At 40.2% G+C, this 17,640-nt stretch overlaps 1 protein-coding gene across 5 annotated transcripts in view; it reads left to right on the forward strand.

Annotated features, from left to right (window-relative positions):
• unc13c (unc-13 homolog C (C. elegans)) overlaps positions 1-17,640 on the forward strand; it is a 114,534-nt gene that overhangs the window by 59,506 nt on the left and 37,388 nt on the right. For all 5 annotated transcript variants that reach the window (XM_086188250.1, XM_086188260.1, XM_086188270.1 and 2 more), the window contains exons 17-18: positions 5,072-5,205; positions 9,735-9,820. In XM_086188250.1, the coding sequence (XP_086044376.1) occupies positions 5,072-5,205; positions 9,735-9,820 (220 nt within the window). The remainder of the gene's footprint in view (positions 1-5,071; positions 5,206-9,734; positions 9,821-17,640) is intronic.

A 17,640-nucleotide genomic window follows, 5' to 3' on the forward strand; every position in this document is an offset into this window, starting at 1 on the left:
CATTTCTTAATTTGTGTCGGAGGCAACAAGGAGGACGTAAACTCTCTACAACTGTTGTTGAATTGTAAATTATTAATGCGCACTTCTTCCATTTGTTCAACTCATTTATAAAGTTTCTCTGGCACTTTTTTTCAACTTCAGTGCTGTTTTGTGTCCTTCATTTTTTTTATTATTATTATTATTATTATTATTATTTCAGAGTCATAATCCAGCCCACTGTTGGCCTATCCAGAGCAAGTTAACAAGTAGGATTTCTTTTATAGCAGAATAACTTGTTACACACATCTGAGTTTTTAGCTAATAACAATTCTACAGTACAATGTGCTGCTTTTCTTTTTTCTTTTTCTAATCATCACTCGATGAGTAAAACAATAGCACATACCTACTCAACAGAATTCTAAAGGTTTTGGAACCCTCTGTCCTTAGATGCTCTTAGTATTTGCCCAGGGGGGAAAAAAATAAAAATAAAAGCGAATAGCAGAGGCAGAAACCATTTTTATGGACAGGAGGAGCAGACATGTTATAGATGCAGTAAAGACACATTATACAACATTTACCTGGGCAGATATGAAAGACTCTCTGGCTAAGTGAAGCTGAAGGGAATCATTATGAACAGGCTATGTACTCATTTACTCACTTAGCCAGCTGTTTAAGCTTGTTGATGCATGCTTAAATTTATATAGAACGTTATATGAAAAAATCAATTAATTGCTTGTACTGTCGTCCTTACAGCACGATTAATAATGAATGCCATTTTTATTCCAGCTCTCCTGCTAATCCCTTTGACAGAAACTCAACATGAAAACTCTTAAGTTAACTGCCAGGTGCTTTTAACCAGCTCCCACTCTCTCAGTTCATTCATTCATCTGTCATCCTCAGCCTGTCATAGCGCTGACATCACTCTTTCCCTCAGCTTTAGTGAGCTTTCTGTGGATGAGAACAATTGCTAGAAACTCAATCCAGCACGGATTGTGTTTGACATTTACCAGACAATTAAAATGTACACCATGTCCTACACGTACTCATCTCTCGACATTGAATAACGCCGCTCCCAGCTCGTCAAGTACTTACATTTCCTTATCCCTTCCCCTGCGTGTGTCATAAACTAACACACGTCACCCTTCGGTATCTGTAAGAGACACAGCTGCCTTCAACTAACATCAGTTCTCAGTCAAGACTGTAATGGCAGCCACAATGTCCTTGTTTGCAGTGAGTTGTCACTGTAAGTGGCCTTTGTTTATTTGTGGGCCTTTAAGCAGGAATATTTCGCCAAATTTGATGGAGGGGTAGAGCAAAGGCCACGGAGGAACCTGTTAAAATTTGATCCAGGTCCATACAAAGACACTCACACGAGGAGGTATTTCTTGTGCCTCTCTGATGCAATTAAACAAAACAAGTTAAAGAGAAAAACTTTTCCTGCTGCGATCGAAAAAATAGAGCACAACTTTTCACGCCAATGATTTTTTAAAAAAATTGCAAATCTAATGAATTTGTGATGATCTTAAAGCTTAAAAGACAACCACAAGTCCATTCAGTGTGGAAAGTCTTGCATAAGATTGGTCTCATACAGATGCAAAAGGTTGCCGTGCGCATCCATATCAAAGGCTATTAGACAATTAAAGTATTTGATGAACTGGGAAGAGAACAGTCTTGCAAACTTTGCATGAAGGACTTCAGTCCTTTAAGGAAGCAAGAGTCCGTAGTGAAGCGTTGTATAAGAGCAGCCAACCATCGTGCAGCACTTACCTTATGCTAATCACAACTGTTAAGGACTTTTTTTTTGTGCTCTAGAGTACAGAGATGGATAATGTATGAGTACAAAAATAGCTGATAGCACGCTGCCTTTCAAATTCTTCATGTTTAAATATAATATCACTGGCTTCCCGTGAGCAGCTGCAGGCGTGTTCCTTGTATGAGACAACACAGATTCATTTAGTAACATTTTCCAGAAAGACATCATCACGCTGTCCACGTTTCGGTTGGCTTTGTGCATGTTTACTTGATATGCAATGGCCTTGCCTGAGTAAATGATTGGGCAACAGGCAACCCTGCCTGATTATTTTACGGTTTACTTCCTGAGGAGAATGGCCACCACACCACAGAGGATAACGTCTTTTTAGGTCGTAATAGGGTACAATCCTCTCACAAGTTGAATAATAAGCTTGCTTTGTTTAAACAGCCTTAGGGGGTGTAAGCAATTACCAAACCAGAGAGATAGACACTTTCACTAATTACATCTCCTCCGCCACAGTCTCACAGTAGACAGCCTCTCCATCAACGTTCCTCCACAACAGAAGAAAAAGACATCAGCTTTACCCTAAAGCAAACCTCACTGTGACTATAAATTATTCTGTTCATAAACGCCAAGTACCCTTTGACGCCATGGATAGAACCCATTTCAGACCCCAATTCTCCAGTTGCTAACTGTGACTGAGTGTGGCGACATGAGAGCTGACACAGTGGTCAGGCAGGCAGTGAAATATCCCAGCCACTATGAGGCATCCTGCATGACATAACAACAAAGTGCTCTGCTTCCTCCGGGGTGGGAGGGTGGGCTGGTGGAAGGAGAGGCAGAAGACTCTAGCTAACAGACTCTTAAATCCTGACAGAAAAAGGAGGATTTTGAAAGGCAAGATCAAGGGGAAATGGAAAGAGCAATCATGGAAAAGGGCACTGGAAAAAAAAAGCAGCATTATTTTCTTGTGGCTGATCTGAAGGAATGTTGAGAGGCAATAATAGCGAGAGCAGCCGTGGAGCAACCGGTGAAATTCAAATGGATTTTATAAGTAGCTCTCCTGGACGTTATTACATATTTGCCACTAATACCCAACTGATTGACTTAACTGTGTGTGAAAAAGATGTGTTTTAAGAATATTTGGGTTTGAGAGTTTCACTGTTCTACCCCCCTGCATTATCTCGTGGGAATCTACATTTTCTGTGAACATCCTTCAATCAGAGAGTGTAATTTGTAGAAAATGTGAGAACTGATGCGCAGGCAGTTGTATGCTAATGCTCATTTCTACCACACAGGGACTAAAAGTGCTTAACAATAAACATAAAGCTCTCGGTACCCTGTGGGGGAGTGATGCGCTACTATTAATCTTACTGCTACTGCCCCCACCACACAGGAGGTAGTGTTACTACTCCGCACTCTCAGCTCTGTACAGTATTCCCCTCCTAGTACATCCGAGAGTGAAGCCCATGGGTTTGTTGTTGACTGTAAAAAGGCAGCAGGCTACTTAATCACTTCTAACAATGTGGTTATACCTACTGAGGTGAATACAAATAAGCAAAGGGAGTTTTCACTAGGTTTTAACGGGATGCGTACTGCACCCGATTTAATCGTGATGACATAACCTTCACTGTCCTTCACAGATGCATACAGTTTTGCACCTGCACACACATACAAAGACATGTGCACAGAAAGAATTTGCATAACTGACTCACCTCCTGCAGAGACATTTGTTTCATTATTCATGTCTCCAATTTAAGAGAACTTTAGCATAGTGCATGTGATTGCATATCTTACCCCGATGGGCCAGTCCTCTGTTGTTCCTGTAAACCTGCCATCATAATTGTTGGTAAATCTGTCTTCACCACTGTTTTTGGGACGCCTCATCAGCTCCAGTGGTAAAGATGGTTTCATCCTAGATGTGAACTCTGGCAATGTCCAACCTGAACTTGAAAATCCAAAAAAAAACAATCTTCTGTTGAGTTATTTGAAACTGCTTCTTTGTTGCCTTCACAGTGAAGTGTTTCTGCTACATAAACAAAATGCAAATGAGAAATTCATGAATCTATGATGCTGGAATGGGAATTCAAATGCAATGTAAAGTAATGTCTTTTCATTACTTTGGCAGACAAGAATATAGACCACATTTTTTGCGGCCCCAAACCCGGATGATTGAAGTAGTCGACCTTGGGTTAACAAGATAAACTGTCACAATCAGCTGTAAACCCGATTTGTGTTTCTTGTTCCCATGAGATTAAATTCTCTTGCTCTCCCAGCTGCAGCATTGCAAGGCATGCAACAGTATCACGCGCCTCCCATCAGTAAAGATTTTTGAAACCAACTTCAGCATCACTGGACACAAGCTGATTACTATAGGAGTTGATTCGATGATAAAGATTGCATTGAGGATCAATGCTGAATTTTCATTTCTCAAGCTCTTCCTACAACATCTCCTCTGTGTGCTGCACCAAAGTCAATATACTGAAGGTTGCTAAATAATTCAACCCAAGTGATTAAATAACAGATGGGAACATTTCATTTTTAACGCTATTTTCTATTGAATACTTTACAGTTTATGGGCACAAATGAGAGAGTGTGTATAACACGCTTGTGCGGTTATGTCGTAAATTATATTTGTCATTATCCGTGTGATAAGCATGTGGCTCTGATTACATGTAATTATGTCAGTGTATGATACAGATCTTTGACTTTGGCTGAGGGGTTCGCTCGAGTTTGTGGCACTTTTGTGGAGCCTCTTCAAGGCAGACAGAAAGAATGTGACAGTCACACACTGAGAGGAGATTATCAGTCAGACAGATGTCAATCGCTTTTAGAGTCAATAGTTTTCACCTCTTGACAGAAACAGATTTCACTTTGAGACCCATTATTTTATGGCGATGTGTTGAAATGAGACTTTTCTTCTAAAACTTTTTGTCTGAGGGCAGCGAACAATCCTTCAGCTGATGCATTGTCAGAAACGCAAGCAAATGGTATTTCTGTTTACAGCCAACAAGCTGCTAACACAGAGATAATCACTTTAAGGTTATCAAAGTTGAAATGTATAACTGTTCCTCATTAAAAGTTTCTTCTGCCACAATAACTTCCCGTCCCTGTTCATTGTAGCTGATTAAACTGCAAGCGAAGTATCAGTTGCACAGAAAAATTGCATTTCTTGAATTTGACACGCAGTACAAAACATATTGTGTGTTCAAAGGCTGCTTAATAACAGCATCCTTCCTTATTTCACTGGCTGTCTCTTTCTTTTCTTTTCCTGGACAGTATCTACCTCTTCATTCTCCCTTTCTGCTGACTCATGTTACCTGCATTCTCTCTCTGCAGAGCCGTAAGCAGGACCTTCCCCGTGAGGAGCAGGGACCATCTATAAAGAACCTGGACTTCTGGCCCAAGCTCATCACCCTCATGGTGTCTGTAATCGACGAGGACCGGACGGCTTACACCCCTGTCATTAACCAGTATGTATATACTTTTTTTTGTAACACTCATTGTTTTGAAGCAGTTTTCCTCATGCAAGCTCTGTCAACATGTTATTTGCAGGTGTAAATATTTGCCTATGTACCCACTGAGCAAACCCAAGTGCTTATCTACAGGATCAGATGGTGACAGGGCTGTCTCACTGATCCTGATTGTTTCAGCGGCATCCATCCACACATTAGATAGTTTATAGCCCCTGAGAACTGTAGTACCAGTCTTCTCTTTAACATTAAATATTTGTCACTAAATAATTGTCGCAACATTTTGGGTAATAAAAACAAGAGTTAAGCATTCAGAGGCTCGCCTTATCCGCTTCACCTTGGCCAGAATATTTTTTTGAGCCACAGAAATCTGAAAAAACAACTCTCAATTTGTTTTTATTCAAATTCTGCTCATTGATTGATGACCAAAAGCCTGAGATGTTTCTGAGAGCTTTATGACTCTTAATGACCACTCTAAAACCGACTGATATGCTGAGAAAGGCTTACTTTTCCACTAATATCTGCTGTGGGCTCGTTTATTATTTATTTGTGCTCCAGCCATTAATGAGCAATTATTTGTGCAGGTTTCATACAACATTTAATGTAATAAAGATAACGTGAGATAACACGATTAGGGATTTAATAACTGTCATCCTAGATAAATATTTACCCATTTGCATATTATTTACATTTTTTATTACATTTGTTTGCGACTTCATTTGGTAGGCCGTGTTTACCAGCAGTGTTACCAATGTTGAGTGAGCTACCTCGATTAAAGCATCACCTCATACTCATCCAATACTGATTCATTATTAAAATTACCAATTACTGGTTGTGGTGATGCCCATGCGAACAAAGGGATGTGTATGGGAACTATTAAGCAGCTAGAAGTGAACATACTTTGCTTTGAGTGCTGACTCATCTTATAGATGGGTAACGGGGAATCGCAGTGATGCTGAGTTATATAACAGACGAGCGTTCCGTTCGTACAAAAGGGGACAGAGTGCTGGTTGCGGTGACGATGTCGAGGGAGGGGTAACATGTTTGTGTCCATTGGATGACTTGGTTAATGAAATCAAACAAATTAGATGATACACCTAATGAAAATAGAGTGGAATGGATGTGCCCAACAAAAAAAAAAAAACCACATTATTTTCTCTTTCTGTCCCATTATACATATTAAATATCCTCCCATCTCTTTATTTATTTAATTGTGTTTTTAACCCCCCTCCCCTTTTTTCCCTTTTTCCTCTCTCTGATTTACGATGCTTGTTATTACTCTGTTTATGCCCTGAGCCTTCTCTCCTACACTGTCTAATGATAGATTTGCAACATTTATGGCTATTTTCTCCACTCTCCCCTGCTGGTCAAGTTCCAGAGTGACAGCTTCTCTGGTGGTTTTTCACCGTAAACTAATCATTCGACCTGTTGCATTTAAATAATGGGAACTGTTGCCGAAGGGTGGAAGAGATCGGTCTGTTGATCTGAGAATATTTTCAGGAGCATTTAGCCTAAACATTATCAAGCCAAATATTAATATTCTGATAATTTATTGAATATATTTGGATGTTGCATTTTTTTTTAAGTGTATACGATAAGAAGCTTTAGAGAGATTATTTCCAGAAATACTTAAAAGGCAGATTGCAAAGCACATAACATTTCTTTCACCACACTGACGCAGATTTTCAATCATCTGCAGTTTTCCATAAATTGCATTTTATGGAAAACTAAATTAGTCATAAAGTTTGAAAATACATTGCCAAGAAGACTTTTTCGTACTGGTATTTGCATGATCAATTATCTGGTTATAAGAGTCTGCACCTGAGAAAGACGAGAACAACAAACAAAACAAAGCAGACAACTTTATATATACACATTTATTTTTAACTTCTGAACCCACAATTACAACACAGCTACTGGATAATGAGAGTGGTGATTAGACAGTTACAGTGATTATATATTTTCAGTATTGTCAAATTCAACAGACCATCAGTTACATGCAGCTGGTGGGAGTAGGGGTTTTTCTGAAATAATTAAGCTCTGGAAAGTCAGGAAAACCAAACAGTAAGAACACTTGGATTCATTCGTTCATTCCATACGAGTTTGGATGGAAGGTTGATTTCATGTCGGTGAAATCTCTGTGCTGATGAGAGCCTGATGAGAGGCTTGAGGTGGGCCCTCTGGAGTGGGTCAGTACGGCAAGCAGGCAGATTGGAGAGACTTGTACCTGTCAGCTTGTCTCAATGTCTTTAAACGATGCTCCTTTAAAAATAAAATTTAAAAGTTTATGACTCATGGAGGAATCTGACAGCCTGACCTGTCCTCACCCCCTGGGGAGTGTGTTGAGTACCTGCTTTCACATGTCTGCCTACAGTCAGATGCCCCTCCACATTAGCCACCCTCCATTTGGTAGTTGTATTCAATAATTATGAAACAGTGTAATATTGTATACTTCTGAGTACAGATATGGGTTCCTGAGATCGTGACAGTAAAAATGACACCGAGCATTAGTTAACTTGATGTATTCACTCTTCTTTATGCTTCTCAAGCTGAGCTCTCAGAAACAAAGATGAACTGTTATTACCATTCTATGTTGTTCACTGCTGACACCTTCATACAAGATTTAAATCCTTGTGAACTTGAAAGTTACAATTTGGGAGAAATATGGGGTAGAAATCCCCAGCAACTAGATAAATAAAAGGTTTAGGATGAAGAACTGCGTTGCAATAAATTCACCGTTTAAACAGTCGTGTCCCATTTGGTCTTAAGTTTTTACATTCCACGAGCGTCATGGTTACGCCAGGTGATGTGGACCTGATACCCTGCCAGCTAACCCGTCTGATGGACAATAGAAGTTTGTTCTGTAAAGATGGCACTGGTGGTGGGTGAAGGGCTGCGTGGGAGATAGGGGTTAGCAGGGTGTTTGTTTCTTTATTTCCCGGAGTTCTCTTTGTTAGCTCCTACAATAGCTACAGATGGTACAGTCATTTTGCTATGAACGATTTCATTGTCTGCGTTACCTACAGTACACCATGTGGGTGCATGACGAGACTGAAGAATAACTGAGGCAGTGAGAAACATCCTGAGAGTGATAGAGATGAAATAGGAAGCAATTGTTCCTGGGATGTCTTTTTTTTTTTTTTTTTTGATTTGCCACTGGGAGCACAGATCTGCCTTCTAGACCTAGTGTTTTTTCTTTTACTCCACAAAAGGATGAGCTGAAGGTTGGAGAGGAAAGCCAGTGTGTGTGTGTGTGTGTGTGTGTGTGTGTGTGTGTGTGTGTGTGTGTGTATGTGTGTGTGCGTGTGTGCGTGTGCGTGCACACACTTGGGTATTAGTTTCTGCAGGAGTGTCCTGGCTGAGCAGATGATTGTTTCAGTACTCAGACAGATGTGTGTGTTGCTGGAAAAAGGGCATTTGCCAGAAAAAGCAAAACATTTCTGGATGAATTGACCTTTTGCGGGCCAAAGCCCTGTCATCTGTAAATGTCCTCCCACCTCCTGTCTGTAGAGATGGATAATTAAAACATTGACATCTCACATTCAGGCTTGACTGAAAATCTATTGTATTCAAAATAGCAGATTACTTGTGAAAGAGGCTGCCTCCTCTGCTCCCGTCTCAGCTGTGTCATTTCCTCCCGCGGATTAAAGGCCCCCTGATGTCAGGGTGCTTTTTGTTTCCACATATTTACATGTTTTTATTGAATTTGTGAATCTTGGGAGGAACTTGATGCAGATTTTGACTGGCGTTTACGTTAGCAAATAGCGCTTAATGTGCGTAATGCCCGGCAGCTTGTTTTTCAAATGTTATCAGACCAAATGATTCAAATTGTGATAGTGAAATGAGTCATTTCTCAGAGGTTGTGTGACGCTCAAAACCATTTATCCGCTGTTTTGCTGTCACTTATTTCACTGTATGTACTGTATTAGATAAGTAAAAGACGTCAGGGGCGGCAGTGGATCATGTGACCAATGGAATTGACGTGTAAAAACAGAAGTGTTTTTTGAATGGAAGCTAATTTAGTACCTGCTGAATTTGTTTTTACAAAGAAGAAAAAGAAACGTTTGGGGTTCATTTTTTCTTGTTTGATACTGGCAAAATAAAAGCAACAATTATCGATTAGTTAATGTCAATCCATTTCAAATTTTAATCGTGCCCTATTTCAAGAAGGTTTGGAAATGGCAGACAATCTTTACCTCTAGTAGGGGAGTTTTTTTGTTGTTTTTTTTCCCCCTCTTGCCTGCATCTGTTGGGTTATTTGTCTGACTGTCAGCAAGTAAGGACCCATTACATTTTGGGCCAGATCCAGACATTTTCATTAATTTCTCAGGAAATATTACACCGACTTTGGTGGAGAAATTCACTTTAACAAATTCTCTTCGAGTGAGATAATGAGATTCACCAAGCGTGTCTTCTTGAACAGTTGTTAAGTCGTTTGTTAGAGATTCAGGCCAAGCCATCAGGCCACCCAGTCTAGCATGTCATTACATGGAAATCAGTCTGATTGGAATCCCTTTCTATTCCACCAGGTTTCCACAGGAGCTGAATGTAGGAAAGATTAGCGCCGAGATCACGTGGAACCTCTTTGCCCTGGATATGAAGTATGCAATGGAAGGTCAGTGACACCGCTTATCAGACAATTATCTCTTGCTTGAAGGTGTGTGTTTGTGTGTGCGTCTGAAGATAAGATACATTCATTGTGTTAGTTTAGAATTTAAAAAAAAATAGGTAAAACTTAGAAATATTCCATGAGTTCCCACTGAATGCAGAACTTCTCATTAGCTATTCTCTAATTAGCTATAAACTTGATCTTGTTTCGTTACACACAAACTGGTGTGATTCTGTCTTATGCCTGCATTTATCTGAGTGTTATTAATTGTCCGGTGTCATAGTGTTTTTTATCAGCTGTTCTGGATGGGGTCGGCTGCACTGATTAAGCTCTATTGATCACTCCAGAGAAACTAGACTTTCTTTCAACCTAGATAAACAATCGATCAGGCTCACAATCAAAAGAAAATGGAGTGCTGTAATTGTGCTTTGTGTCTAAGTGTGTGTTCTGATGTTTTGATGCGCATGTTTCATAATCATTACAAGATAAGAGAAAAAACAGTTGTGTGTCAGAAACATGATAGTTATGCAATTCAGTTGGACGCTTTCAAGCAGGATTGATCTCTTGCTTGAACCCATGACTCCCTAGCAAGAAGCATCATGGTACCTCCACAGAGCAGTTGTCATACATCGTCGGTCAATCATTTCTCAACGTACGCTCATGAAATATTTGGATGATACTTTTTTCCAAAGCTTGTGCTATTCGTGCAGCATTCTTTGAATGCCTGAACCATGAGTGTATCTGTGCAACAGTCACCTGTGGGTAACTCACTGCCGAGCACCTCAAGAGACATGCTTTACAAATGCTAGCCCTCCTTCTGTCCTCTTGCTGGTGCATCTGCCTCTCAGGCCGGGGTCATGAGTGCGAGGCCACTACCAGCCTGCTGCTTACACCTGTGCAAACGTCTGCAATGAGAATTACAAACTAAATGCCAGACATTTTTGTTCGTCTCAGAAGAAAATGCCATATTTCACGATAGATTTGACAAGTCTGTGGTTTAAGTGTCACCAGAACAATACCCGAAAGTTTCCTTTTGTCTCGTGTTCCAGCTCACAATTAAGGGGTAAAACTACAAACATGGACTTAATGAACAAAATGTTTGAGCAGCAGGTTCATACTGTGGTTTTAATATAATAACATGGAATTTTGTTATTCTGGCTGAATAGAACAAGTGCCTGAAGTGTGCGGGATTAGTGCATAAAAAGGGAATTTTACAGTGACATGCTTCTCACTGAGGTAATGATATATATCATTTTTAATCTTGTAGCATGAACCAAACTAATCAGTTCCTTCCACTCTCAATTATTACTAAAGAGAGAAAAATCCATTGCTCACTCTCAGCTTGTGTAACTAATTTAAATGAAAAATCTGTAATTCATGTATCCTTATAATCTTTACTTGTTCAGAACAGATTCTGTCAACATGTGTAAGTCTATTTTTTTTTTCTAAAGACAGGAGAGACTCTTGGTGATCAAGCAATACATCTCAGATCTGCTCTGCTGGCAGGAAGACTGATGTGCATGGTTTAATGTGGGTTTCTTCAAACCCCTCCTCCTCTCTCTCCCTATCTCACCCCTCAACAAGAGGTTTTCTTTTGGATCAACCTCCAGGATAATAGGATATATCGTCTGGAGGAGGAATGCAGGGGAGTTAACATTCATTCACAAACCTTGCCCTGTTAAGATGGCTGTGTGTGCGCGCGTGTGTGTGTGTGTGTTTTTGTGTGTGCGTGTGAGAGAGAGAGTGAGTGAGTGAGAGAGAGAACATGAGACTTGAGCCATGGGTTCTGATTTTGTGGGAATTTCTGCTCCAAAGTTGTATCCGGCTTAATGAATGAAATGATTTTTTTTTTTTTTTTTTAGCTTTATTGCCCAGAAATCAGGGAATACGAGAACAAAACACATACTACACTTAATTTGTCTTGCTTGTCAGATCTGCTCATGTCAAAATCTGGCTTTCTGTAAAATACTGCTGTGTAGGACTCAGTTTTGTATTTCAATGTGCATTCCCACCACATTCATGAAAGTAGAGCAAATGTACTGTGCCTCAAATGAGGTATAATCATCTGCTAACAAGTCATTAATGATCATAGATAGATCTATGAAAATCTAAACTTAGACTTCCTTCCGTCGCAAGCAGGAATCAGTTGAAGCTTCACAGTTTTGTTTTTGAAATGAGCACAGATATTGGTTCTCATATCATCAGTTGAAACCAGGATATTTGTTATGGTAAGTGAGAAGATATGGAGAGATTCTGTCTGGATTTTAATAATGCAGGAGGACCTTTGTAGTTGCTGATTATCGCAGCCCCCCCCAAAAAACAAATATTCTGTTGCCTGAGACAGTTTCAACTTTGCTCAGATTAGGAATAGAGGATTGCATTTATATATGTATAAAATCAAAAGCACAGTGGGTGTAATAATGTTGTGGTCCATTGTTGTCCCCATTAAATATTTTAAAAACAGCCAGAAACAGTTCAACATGTTTGAGTTTTGTAATGGTTAATGTCATTTCTGGCACTTTTGCATGAAATGTTACATGGCTTTAGCAATCAATTCATTGTCAATATAGCTGCTGATAATTATTCTGTTGAGCAGCTCATCAGTTAATCAACGAATATTTTCATTTGTAATCTGCTGCTGTAATTTATCATCAAGGTTCACACACCAGATGTGTTTTCTAGTCCCTAAAAAAAAAAAAAAAAAGCTTTCCTTGGAGCAAGAACAGACAAATGGCATTTTTGTTGAATCAGATATGAGAAAGGGCAGGATATTTTCTGCTTTAATGATGACAGATGGGGAAGAGGGTGAAGATACGAGAAGGTGGGGGATCTGACTGAAGTGAAAAACTGTGAATGCTTTTTATACTGTGTATGAAAGGAAAGGCAGAGAAAGCTTATTGGTGATTAATCCTCATCTCCACTGCACATACCTGCTGCTTCCTCCTTGCTAAGCCATTTTGAGTTGCTATGGAAACCAGGTGCAGAGTGAAGACACTGCAAATCGCAGCTATACCATACACACTGACACTACAGCACACGCATAAATGTAGCGTATATGGTATATTATTTGTATGGATGGGCATTTCTATAAGTGATGGCTTTAAATGCGAGTGTATGTATGTGTGTGTGGCCAAGATGTTGGAGAAAAATAATGAATTTATTGTATATCTTTACATAAGAGAAGTCACTAGGAATGTGTCCCACGTGTGGTTCATTAGCTCTCACTCTTTGTTTTTTGCAGCACACGTTATTGAGACTGTGTAGAAATTTCAGAAGTCATTTCTGAAAAGACATTTTGAGGATTGAAAGTGAAGTTGAGAGGAAAGATGTTCCACCTTTGAAACTCCTACTGTATTCAGTGCAGTGAATTTTTTTGGAAAGGTGTTATATATCAGGTTATGTAAGTACTTAGCAATCAGAGGTAAAAAAAAAAAAAAATGAAGAGACTGTGATTTTTTTTTTTTAAATCCTTCAAGCTAGTGACCCTGAGGTCAACCCTTAGGGAACCCATTTCTTTATTTTATTTTTTTTAGGAACAAGCACTTGAGCAGGGAGGTTCAAAATCTACATCTTTTTTTTTTATATTAACAAGACAATTTAATTAAATGTGTATTATAGTGAAGTAGCCGTTTAAATTATTTGTCTTTTCACATTTTAAAGATCAATTCAGACGCTTCAGTCAATCAGTTAGGAGAAAGTGAGACCAGATATGTTTCCATGTTCAGATGTGTGCACATGTCAGGGCAGCTGGGCTGTTGACCACTGGTTGTTATTGACTGCTGTCACAGTGGTGTGTGTGTGTGTGTGTGTGTGTGTGTATGTGTGTGTGTCTGTGTGTGTGTGTGTGTGTGTGTGTACCAGGAAAGGGGCATTTCCGTCATCCTCCTCCAAGGAACACTTTGCATGAATTATTGCTCATTTCTTGTTGCTCCTTCTGGCTGTTGGAGTTCTAGGTTTGGTTCGGTGGAGACAGAAAGGTGCTTGCGTGAAGGAGTTTGACAGCAGTTAAACCTCATCGACAATTCAAACCACACGACAGGCTTAATGCACAAATGCCGATCAGTGCCAGTAGAAACCTGAATTGAGACAACTATTGATAGAAATATTGATACAACAATAGAATCCCATACTTTGACTTGCGCTACAGTGTATTGATACACTGGCACCAAATGTGAACATTCTGCTACAACAGCTGCTGGTGTTATACACTGATTGATTCTCCCAGCTGGAATGTTGTCTTGATCTGTTATTTATTGTTCAGTATGTGTGTGTGTTAATGTTCAGGAGGCTCTAAACTGAGACCCTGCACTTTGTTAGACTTGGTTTCCATCTGGGTTGTCAATTTTTGTTTTAAATTGACACCACAATGCGGCACATTGATACAAAATTCTTGCTTTTCTATAGGTACTTCCTCAGTTCCACAGATAAGATTTATTGTAGATCCATCGTCTTACAATTTGTCAGTTAGAAATTACAGTGAGTAAAATACTGCGGTATATCAACTCACTTTTCTATGAGTTCTGTGAGAAAGCAGCAGGTGTCGGTGTAATTTTCATGCTTAAGATGCAACTCCCAGCTGACCTGTAGACATGTGTTACATGTATGTGCTACACACATGTATGTGCAGATTGTTTATGAGATATAGTAAAGTTAAAAAAAAAACTTGCTGGTTCCACTTGGTTCTTTTCTGAACAATTGTAGACACATGTATCTTGCAGTGTGTATGAACAGATTCCTTCAGCTGTCTGATGCTTTTACACAGCGAGCAACAATAATGAGGGATGGAACAGCGAGCTAGTCAAGCTTTCTGCCTGTTTTCTCATTCAGACTAATGGAAGTAACTCAGAGTGACCGGGTTACATAAGAAGGCACACAGAACCGGCCAGGCGGCTAACAGAGACACCCTGAAGGAGGCAGGCCAGAATGTCCTGCTTTCTTGTTCCGTGTGTGTGTGTGTGTGTGTGTGTGTGTGTGTGTGTGTGTGTGTGTGTGTGTGTGTGTGTGTGAGTGTGTGTGTGTGTGTGTGTGGGTATACACTGTCATGCTTGCCTGTTAAGCAGCAGCACAATTGTGCTGGTTTTCAGCTGTGTAAAAAAGAATGAATGAAATGAGAGATGATGTGCAAGAGGTGTGTGTGTGTGTGTGCGCGTGTGTGTGTGTGTGTTTATATGTGCATGCCTTTTCCTTAATGAAGGCTTTGATGCATCCTCTGCTTCCTCCTCAGAGTCCTTTGGTGCCAGTGCTGGTGCAAAAATGGATGTTGCTAATTTTAGCATCTCTGTGTGAATCTCTGAATGTGTGAGGGAGAGGAAGAAAGTGTGAGGGAGGAGGGAAGACAAACAGGAGAAAATATGAGACAGATGAAGAAGAAGGGGGTGTGATATTGTAAATGTCGATGGTTACATTCTAAGTAATTTCTTCCATTTGATTTATAAACAACTCAAAATGCAGTGGTCAGCACTGTGGCCTCACAGCAAGAAGGTCCCGGGTTCGAGTCCCGGCTCGGGCACGGGATCTTTCTGTGTGGAGTCCCCATGTTCTCCCTGTTCCTGTGTGGGTTCTCTCCGGGTACTCAGGCTTCTTCCCACCATCCAAAGACATGCAATTTGGGCACTAGGCTGATTGATACTCTAAATTGACCGTAGGTGTGACAGTGAGTGTGAATGGTTGTCTGTCTCTATGTGTTGGCCCTGTGATGGACTGGCGACCTGTCCAGGGTGAACCCCGCTTCTCGCCCGTTGACGCTGGGATAGACTCCAGCCCCCCCTTAATGTAGGAATAAGCGGAAGACAATGGATGGATGGATGGATTATTTCTTCATCAGTGACCACTGACTGACAGGTTCATCTATTTACATTTGTCCTTTCTTAGGGGCAAAAGGTCAGGACTTTACATGTAAAATTCAAAAAGCAGCCAGCCCACCAAATCTTAATTTAAATAAAGATCACCAGCCGATTAAAAAGTCATCATTAAAAGAGCAGAAAGAAAAATAGTTTATATCAATAATTCATGGGAGTTTTGGTATCGAAAGAACACAAAATAAAGAGGAGGGGAAAAAAAACTGTACTACTCCACTTCACAAGAGTTTTACGATGAAGTTCAAAGTACATTCTGTATATCCAGTATATGGCTGCTAAATTGCTGTGGTCTCTGGAGCATGTCATTAAAGAGCCAATACTCCAGCAGCCCATTAACTCATATTCTGCCTGTTGGAACAGCTTGACTCCATAGAATATTTTAATTGAATTTCAATTAATGCAAGAGGAGTTTCATTTCACAGAAAGATGTTATTTACAGGGCTCTGGCTTGGCATACTTAACTTATGTGTTGCAGTGTGATTTTAATAGCCCATTCTTCAACAAGTCTCTAAAGCCTTTTTGCAGTTTTCAGCAAAGCACTACACTTAATACTGATCTGCTCACTGTGCCCCAGCAGCCTACGGCTTATTATATTTGCGTGGATGGAGTTTATGAAGCACTGGGATCCTGTTCCAAATGTGCAGGTGCATCTAGGTCATAGAGATATTATAAAAGCTTTATAAATTCTCTCCATTTAATATAATACTTTTGGTCTGGCCACTTAAAAGGATAATGTTCTGATGGACCCTACGTTAGTGAGTCGTAGTTTTGACCACTCACTTCTTTCATTCCAGGTGGTCACATAGTAACGCTTGGAACTGATGATGTATAAGGTTTTGCATCTGTATGAGATGAAGCGAGCTGTCAGTTACCATCAGTGTAAAGCCTGTCCTGTCACTGTGACACGTTAGGAGCAACTGCTCCAGCCCCCGTGCACACATCTGTTTTTAAGGATGGTGTTGATACAAACAGTATACAAAAAAAAAGAGTCATTATAATGCATAATTTGCAAAGGGGAAATTTGACCACCATAAATGGCTGCTGTAAGAGTCACACGCTATCTGGGTAACTAGTGTCCAACCAGCAACAATGATGGAGATTTTGAGCCATGCTGAACTAAAGTTGTCGAAATTTTGCTGTACGATAATGTCCCTTTATTAAGTTTTATTTTTGGAGGGGGTCAACAAATGAACCATTCAGATTCCTAACATGGTCAGTTTATACAAATAATGCTCGTTTAACAATATACTTCTATGAGGGAGATCAGCCAACCACACAGCCGCCAGCAGCCTGACTCCTTCCATGCTGTGAGCACCATGGTGACCACCCATTGAATGTGGGGTGAATGTCATGCACTCAGCTCTCTGCAATAATTTACCTTTGGCTCTGATGCATCTCTTCGATAGAAATCTAACTACTGTAGTAACCATGTTGCCAGTTTTTTTTTTTTTACCTAAATGTCCAACTAAATGTCATAATTTTACTGAGCAGCGCTGCCTCTTGGGCTGGATTAAGTTTTTTATTCCTGCCACAGATGTTTCATACTAAGATTAATCCAGAAAACTCCTGGTTGTAAATGAGAGAATCAAACAATGGTCTCCTGCTGCAAAGTTCAGTGTTTGTGGGACCAATCCACCATCTCAGCCCTCCTCATTATGCAGACTTCTGATTTCGTCTCATATTGATGTCAAAAGCCGAGTGTGTCTGATATAAATGCAAATAGGTTTGGACTGAAGCTTGAAAGGCCACTGAATCTCATACAGACATCAAAGGGTGTAGTGGTAGAAGACACATGGGGAGCGAGACAGGCACCACAGGACATCGGTCTGACTGTTTTCCAATGCATCTCTGGAGGCTCTGTGCTGTTGTAGCAAACCTCTGTCAGTGATATAGCTTAGGTGAAGGAATTGTGTCAAAAGGCAGACACTCTGGTCGCTGCCTGCATTGTGCTCCTACAGCCTATTGTCC

The sequence above is a fragment of the Aulostomus chinensis genome, chromosome 2 (genome assembly GCF_037954235.1).
Source record: "Aulostomus chinensis isolate RoL2024-O1b breed Wild chromosome 2, RoL_Achi_v1.0, whole genome shotgun sequence".
Taxonomy (NCBI): Eukaryota; Metazoa; Chordata; class Actinopteri; order Syngnathiformes; family Aulostomidae; genus Aulostomus; species Aulostomus chinensis.